At 43.9% G+C, this 8,080-nt stretch overlaps 1 protein-coding gene across 3 annotated transcripts in view; it reads right to left on the bottom strand.

Annotated features, from left to right (window-relative positions):
* Positions 1-237: 237 nt before the first annotated feature.
* The window catches only part of MITF (microphthalmia-associated transcription factor), a 51,186-nt gene continuing 43,343 nt past the window's right edge, over positions 238-8,080 (bottom strand). For 2 of the 3 annotated variants that reach the window (XM_008944276.1, XM_008944277.1), the window contains 4 exons: positions 5,852-5,908; positions 4,766-4,841; positions 3,063-3,210; positions 282-683 (listed from right to left, as the gene is read on the bottom strand). In XM_008944276.1, coding sequence (XP_008942524.1) covers positions 282-683; positions 3,063-3,210; positions 4,766-4,841; positions 5,852-5,908 — 683 coding nt within the window. Of the gene's footprint in view, positions 684-3,062; positions 3,211-4,765; positions 4,842-5,851; positions 5,909-8,080 lie in introns of all 3 variants that reach the window. The other variant, XM_008944278.1, reaches the window with a different exon arrangement.

The raw sequence follows: 8,080 nt of genomic DNA, 5'->3' as shown, positions 1-8,080 counted from the left end.
AATCCTACAAAAGGTAAATTATTCAATCTACTGCTGAAGAAGGAAAGCTTTGGAGGTGTTGGTAGTTTTAAAATAGAATATACAAGTTTCTTCACAAAAATTCTAAAAAAAAATCCTATATATATAATATATACACACACGCACACACACTGGGCTACTGATGAAGCAACGAGGCGGGGGAAAAACAAAAAAGAATCAAAAATCCTACAAAAGGTAAATTATTCAATCTACTGCTGAAGAAGGAAAGCAGTTTGTGGAAGGGGTGGCAGGGTAGGTCTGTGCTAACAGGCGTGGTCGGTGTCCTCCATGCTCACGCTGCTCCGCCTGCTACTCGTCTTGGACGCCCCCGGGGAGACGGAGGAGAGTAGGGGGTCAGTCACTCCCACGGGGGACAGGGTATCGTCCATCAGGATGTCTTCCAGTTTGGATCCCAGCTTGGCAGGGACGCTGTAGGTGCCGGCGGGCTCAGTCACACTCCCCAGGTTGTCGCTGAAGGTGATGGTGCCGTCGGTGAGATCCAGGGTGGTGGTGCAGGACAGGTCTGTGTGGTGCGGCAGGAGGTCCTGGTTGCAGTTGTCCAGCACTGGCTCTTGTTTGATGACCCTGTTGACCATATCAGGGGAGCAAAGGCCTGTAGATGGGACGAGGGACAGTCCGTGTGCCCGAGCTTGCATCTCGAGTTCCTGTGGAGGAGAATAACGGGCAAATTTAAAAAGATCTGAGAGCAGAATCTATCAATCACTTTGTGCACCGCGACCTCCAGGTTCCTTCTGTTGGACACAAACCACTTCCTCCCTTCTCAGCAGCGACAGGAGCTTGCACCTTGTACACTCAAAGAGTTTAGTCTGTCAAAGAGGTGGGTGAACACCACCCCACACAGGTCCTGCACCCTTCTTTTCAGAACCTACACCAGAGCCAAAACCCAGCACCCTGCAGAACAGACACGTTCCTCCTTGGGCCTCCTCTTAGACCAGGGCCATTTTTTGGACAAGCGTAGCACCAGGTCAGGTGAGAAAATCATTTAAAATCATTAAACAATAAAATTAAATAGCCAAAGTGTACCCTGTCTACTTTTTACAGAGTCATAGCATGTCTACATGATGCATGTCATTTCTTGCTGAGAGACTGGAAGGGACATCTCTCATCCTACAGGTCTGGTAGAGCTGGAAGTAAAGAGGTCAGCCAAACACTGAGCACTACTCCTGCACTGAAAAATTGTAAGCAAGTCACAGGAAGGCTTCAGACCTCACACATAGCCAGGATTCTTTAAAAAGAAGTTTAAATCCCACTTTCACATTTAATGACACACTTGGTTAAAGACAGATAATCTAACAATTCCTTTCAATGCCCTTTCTCAAGTGCAGCTCAGAGATGTTTTACTTCTCCTTGTGCATCGTACCAGGCAATCCCAACCACTGCTGCAACTGCACTGCTTCTGCACATCCCCATCACTGGCTGATTAATGGCCTGCTTTCCATTCTCAAACTAACACAACAAGCTTGTAACTGCACATGGCAAGATTAACAGAGGGGGAACAAGGAAGCACTCCTTCCATCAGCTAATGTGTCAAAACCAGGAGCTGCTTATTCTGTGCTTAATCAGAATCAACATAAAAAAGGGAAAATACAGACTTTAGGTTATTTGCTGCCACTGTAATGCCCATTATTCAAGGGTCTGTTTTTTATGTTGTTTTGACTGAAGAAAGAGGCAGAGCAGATGGGTGATGCAAAGGAAGATGAAAGATACTTTAAAAGTATTTTTTTTATTGTCTTCACTTTATCATCTCACTCTAGCAAACAGATTGCTCAAAAAGTACAAAAACTGCTGAAGCTCAGAGCAGCCCATTCCATACCAAAGCTGTTTACTGCCACACTTGCCACTCGGGTATTTCTAGCTTCACCAGCTGCTTTGTGGACTAGCTGTGGTGTGGTGCAGGGGTCCCCTGACCCAGCAGCCAGGCTCTGTGCAGGCTCAGCTGCTTGCACTGCAGGTGAGCAGCAACAAGAGGCTCTGGGACAGCACTGTCTCCTTGTTAATTGTGCACCCAGTTCTGCATATACTTCTTAAATTAGTCTTCTGTGGAGAGAGGTGCATATCCCTCTACCTCTGCCCACCTGGAAAATGGAGTTGACAAAAAAAGCTGTATAGGGTGCAAGCCTAAGGCTTCCTATCCAGCTTGAGGTGAAGGGAAAGGAATTAATTAGAGAAACAGTTCTCACCCCTAAATCTCTGTGTACTACAGGCTATTGGCAGGAACTAACCAGGCAACAACCCACAGAGAAAACATATTCATGCCACTTTGTTTTCAGTGTTGAAAAGAACTGTTTTATAGTCCTACAGACTCCAAGGAACCAAGATAACCACCAGCCATAGCTCCTCAGACAAAAAAGGCAGCTCAACATCCATAGCTCTTGGTTGTCTTGCTGCAAAAAGTCCTAGAGCCCTCACATTCAGCATGCTCCTCTGCAGTTGCTCTCAGAAAAGCCAGGGCAGCCTCAACATTAAATACAGCTGCCAGCCAAGGTACCCATGGGGCACTCACAATAATTTAGAAAACCCACAAGCAAAACAAGATGTTTTCATTTCTTTCCACTTGCCCCAAACTGCTTCAGTAAAGAAAACAAGCACTAAAGCTACAGGTCAAAAAAACTCCACAAACAAGACAACTAAAGTGAAGATACTCCCAAACAGCTGAACTGAGTTTCATCACTATCAAGAAACAGGAGGTTCCAGCAAGTCCCAATTGCATAGGTCTGGCACCCAGAAAAAAACATTGAACACATAAATCTTTTTACAGTATGGTTTGCAACTTACATTGGCCATGGTAGAACAAAGAACAGGCCAGCCATAAGTGCCTTACTATAGTGCTGGGATTTTATTTTACTTTTGTTCTAAACTGATCTTTCCTGTTCTTTTTCCCTGGAAAACATTTCTCAGCACTGGTCACTGTTAAAAGTGGTGACTCCTCCTCACGCGCGTTCCTCCAAACCAGCTTCAGTTACCATTCCTTGCAGTCACACAGTGCAAGATGAAGAGCATTTGCAGCTTATTTATCAGCAAACCTGTATTCTGAGCAGCAGGTGCCTGTTGGCATGTTCCAGCTTCTTCTGCCTGTTCTCAAGCTCCTTTGTGCGTTGCTGCTCCCTCTGCAGCTTACGGATGTAGTCCACCGAGGCCTTCAGAATCGTCCCCTTGTTCCAGCGCATGTCCCTGGGGAGTCCACACAAGAGGAGACCTCAGGCTCTCAGGAAGGCTTTATTTCACAGGCATTGCCAGCTACAGTGACATTTCCTATCTCCCCAACACCTGGCTCCTGTTGATGGCAGGTTTGTGAATCCAGAAGGCATCTGAATTGCACTAGAGGGGGCCAGAGTGCAGCTGCTGGAGCAGCCTGCAGCCAGCCCTGCCCTCTGCTCAGCCTGGGACCAGCACTGTGCAGGACAACTGAGGACCAGGAACTCCTTCCACTGCCTTATGCTGCAAAACAAAACCCCACGAGACTTCTCAAACATGGCAACTATCTGGGCGATGCCTGAGGTCGGCTGGGGAATTACAGGACCATGTATGACCTGGTGCTTCTGTGGGAGAATGACCTGAGGCTCTCCAGCTCCCAAGAAGCAGCAAGCAACAGTTCTCCTGAGGCACTGTACCACAGCTGTCTTATAGTAGGAAGAGAAGAGCCCAACAAAGCAGCACTTTCAGGTGCTTTAGACTTAAACTCTGGATAAAGTGCAAATGCTACATTGCAGCCTAGGGGTGATGGCTCTTCAGGCAGGGAGCACATGGATCACATGCTGCTTCTCCCACATTAGACCTCTCACACTCCCTTTAGAGAGAGAGGCTGCCTGCATTGTCTTCTCTATCATTTTACTTGGCTTAAGTAGAAAAAAGCAGTTTACTGCATACCATCAGACCAAAGGTCCACCTGTCCTGTAGGTTGAGATTGTGTAATATTGCCTTGCTTGCCTTAGAGGAAGCTAAAGAGCCTCTCTGAAGAGTAGCTGTGAGCTGCTCACTGACTTAAAATTATGGAAACTCTCCCCAAAAGCATCACAGAGCATTGATCCAGATTCACCTGAGATTTTCATGCTCCAGAGCAAGAGGGCTTCCTTGCTATTGACTCAGCACTGGGAAAGCATGAAGTTGGTAGCACTAAGAGACCTTAAAGAACCTCTGAGAAATCACTGCAAACACCAGCAAATTATCAGTGAACAGACACACAGCTACACTCTTTCTTCTTTTTTCTTGGCTGGAAGGAGAATGATGGCTAAAAGAACTGCTCCCTGTTTTCACAGAAAGAGGCATTGGTTCTGTCTTGCCAAGCTATGACATCTAATAAACAAAAAGAATTATTTAGCAAGACAAGCAGCCAGGCAGCCAGCTAAGCAGCAGGACTAGGATGAGGTTTCAGATCCTGACAGCTCCACCTCAGTCATTCCTAGCACCAACTCCAGCTCTGCCAAAGCACAGGGACCTGATGGATGCTGAGCTGCTGCCCAACAGTATACTGTCTGCTTTGTGACAAAAATCAAATCAATATAAACTTCAGTGAAGTTCCAAAAGGGAGAAAATAAACCCCAAAACAATCTTCAAACAATATATTAGAACCTCCAAGCATCTCTACAGTCATGGAGTGCAGAGATCATACAAGAAAACTCCAGGTTTTTTAATAGCTTAATTTTTTTTTTTAAATAAATTCCTTTTCTCCCCTAATATTTTTTTTAACACCTCCCTCCCACAGCTTCCCTGGGCACATTATACTCACGGGTCATTTGACTTGGGTATCAAAGTGCCTAGTTCTTTTATACGGTCATTAATATTAAATCTTCTTCTTCGTTCAACTTCAGGAAAAAAAGCACAAATGTTACAAGGAATATTCACACTTAATTACAACATATACAGTGTATCAAAAATTTCTTTAAGGGTCTCTGGAATATTTGCCTGAAACTTTAACTCCAGTGGCAGAGTAATTTGTTTTGCTCTCACAGGGACACCCTAAGACAGGAGTTCTGTCTGTTCCGTAAAAACATGGAACTGGTGAAGTGGCAGAGTTAAACTGAGACTCAAAAAAACCCAGGATGGCTGTGTTAGCATAGGAGCCAACTGAGAAGAGAATGTTTTCCTAGGGAAAAGCATCACAGACAAATTCAGAGACAAAAATTTAGATGCTCAAGGAAATCCCAAGGCAGGAAAAGGGACAAAATGTACAGTCTCTTTTAAAAAGATAGAACATTTTGAGCAGGCAAAAGGCAAACTTAAATACCAATTTTCCTGCATTAGCTTTTAATGCTATAGGAAAGGATTCTGGATAGCTCAAGACACAAAACAACCCCTTTTTTTCTAGTAATATAAAAGGACAACTTGAGGATCCCTGAAGTCACAAGATGCTTATTGTTTTAAAAGGGTTTTCTTTCTTCCAACTTAGAAAAAAGCATCCCTTTCAAAAATGGAATTTATAGAATTGCCTCACTGAGGACATGCACTGACATTTAAAGCCACAAACTGACCACATATTAAGATTTTAGTATAATAAAAAAAGTGACAAAAAAGGCAACACTGTGTAAGGTGGATTTGTTAAGAGCAACTAGATCAAATGCTGTTCCCAGCTGAAATTACTGACACCAACCACCCATTCACTTGGCTTATTGAAAAAAAAAAAAAAAATATATTTTAAAATACATAGTAGATCTAAACATGTTTCACAAGAATTTGAGCTATTAAACATAATATAATGAACTATGTTATATACTGCATGCAGTGTCTCATTCAGATTTAAAACACCAGCATTCAAACACTGAACACTTCAAATCATTAACAGAATGGGTGGAAAATGTGAAGAACCAAAACTTACTCAAGTTGTGATTGTCTTTCTTCTGCCTCTCCTTAGCCAAGGCTCTCGCTTCTGACTCTGTAGGAAAAATACATGCTGTGCATGTGAATGAAGTCATTAGAATTAAAGTAATTCCAACACAACGTTTTGGTCTGTAAGACATCTGTGCAGGAAGCCAAATCTGCATTTGTCAAACCCATTATTACACCCATTCCAAGAGGCAAGAAGAGCTTGTGCAGTGAGCTGTGACTGCCAAAACACAGAGCTGGGGCTGACCTTCACCCCTCCACCTGGGGAGCATCTCTTCCCACGCTTCCCACGGTGACTTCTGCCATGAGAACGTTTCCCAGGGAGGCTCTGATTCAGCAAAGTACTCAAGGACAACAAGCTGCTGAAGCCCAACGTCCCTTCTCCTAGGTTTCCCCACACACTTAGGTGGCAGGCAGCAGCTGAACCAGTGGGGCAGCATGTTTGCTGCATTGCTACCTGCAATGGGAGGACTCCCTGCCTCTACTCACTGGAATTTGGGCTACGTCCTCCTGTGGCACGTGCATGGACAGCACCACAGGGCTCAAGGTACAACACCTCACCTATTAAAACAGACTATTCTCCAGCTGCACTAACTGTTCTCATCATATGGAAAAAAGGATGAAAAATGCAATGCTTATTAGCAATAACTTTAGAAAACAATGGGCCTTGCTTCAGACATAGCAAAAAGAAAACTGATGACAACCATGCTGCACATGAGTTGTCTCCTCAACTCAGAACTGCTCTTAACCTTGCTCCACACTACTGCTGGACTTCAGTGTGCAACAGTTCAGGAAACAGCATAATTGAGTTTGTTATTTTCAGTTCTCATTAGGTCTTACATTTCTGGAGCATTTTAAACTATTTTCATGTTTGCTCTACTCCTAATTTTTGAAATATGTGAGGTCATTAATCCTTGCCCTGCTGCACTTACATCTCAAACCCAGCAAGCATTATTTAGTTTCACAATAAGTCAGCGAGGAGGAATAAGAGTATGATCCATTATCACATGTTCCACCATGAAAACAAAACCCCTCAATTCCAACTAGTTTCTTTCCTGTATTATTTTATTTTTAAGGAACATGGATTATGTCCCACACATTTCAAAATAACAGGTGCCAAGGGTTTCCCTTGGAGTCCTGGAAGCTTACTACATCACTGCCTAGAACACAGAGCTACCCCAATATTATAAAGCAGTATAACAGACTTATACTTTGTTAGGCTCCCAAGGATCCATAAAATAGTTTGAAAGATCATTGCATGTTGTAATGAAGTTTGGGGTTAATCTGACACTGCCTTATGAAACAGATGTGACGTTTGCAAGACTGGGGTTAATCTGACACTGCCTTATGAATAGATGTGAGGCTTGCAAGGCAAAAAACTGGCAGAAACTGCACTCCTGGGTGAGCAGGATTCCAGTAACACTTCAGTAACCACAGCTGAGAACTCACAACCATCATCAACATCAGATGCTGGGATAACAGGTTTGATTTTTGGGGGGCAAAGAGAGTTTTGTATACAGCAGGGCAAAGAAAAGTTTCTGACAAATGCTGGAATTAGACATTGCAAGCTCTCTCCAGCTTAGCTCCAACAGCAGTATCAGGAAATGGAGACATGAAGACTCCTGCCTGCAATGACATGCTGATTTTAAAATCACTGGCTGTCAGAAAGCAGAGCAATGGTGCTTTCTGCACAAAGGCTTGGCCAGATCCATGCCCAAGTGTCTGCTGTTAAGTTTAATGCCTGCACCTCTCCTAAATTAAATGCAATCTGCTACCACATTTTGAACAGAAAAAGCATTCACACAAACTGTGTCTGTGCACAAGTGAAGGCAGCACACAGACATTTAACTTGCTTCAGGTCTCTTTTGATGTACTCAGGGCTTCCATAAGACCACTTCACTCCCTGATTGCCCCTGTCTTTCTGCCTTCTTTGCCTGAAGTCTCACACAACCATGTGCAGTGAATCCATCAGCCTGGACACCTAACAAGTTGAATATATAGTTTGCACCCACAGCCACCTTTAACTTTCTAGAATTGGGGCAAGGAAACTGTCTGTAATGCAGGACCTTGAGCAGTTCTCACCCTCCCTTCTCTTGACATAGTTCCATCACTGTATGAGCCTCCCTTGCACAAATTGTTGTGCAGGTTGTGTGTCTTCATTTGGTGCTGAACTCAAGTTTTGTGCAGTCATATAAATGCAAACATCTGCCAGCTCAGAGAT

This window comes from Merops nubicus, unplaced genomic scaffold (genome assembly GCF_000691845.1).
Source record: "Merops nubicus isolate BGI_N331 unplaced genomic scaffold, ASM69184v1 scaffold8047, whole genome shotgun sequence".
NCBI classification, from domain to species: domain Eukaryota; kingdom Metazoa; phylum Chordata; class Aves; order Coraciiformes; family Meropidae; genus Merops; species Merops nubicus.
Note: the sequence above shows the minus strand (reverse complement) of the source record. Positions and strands in the feature narration are given on the sequence as shown.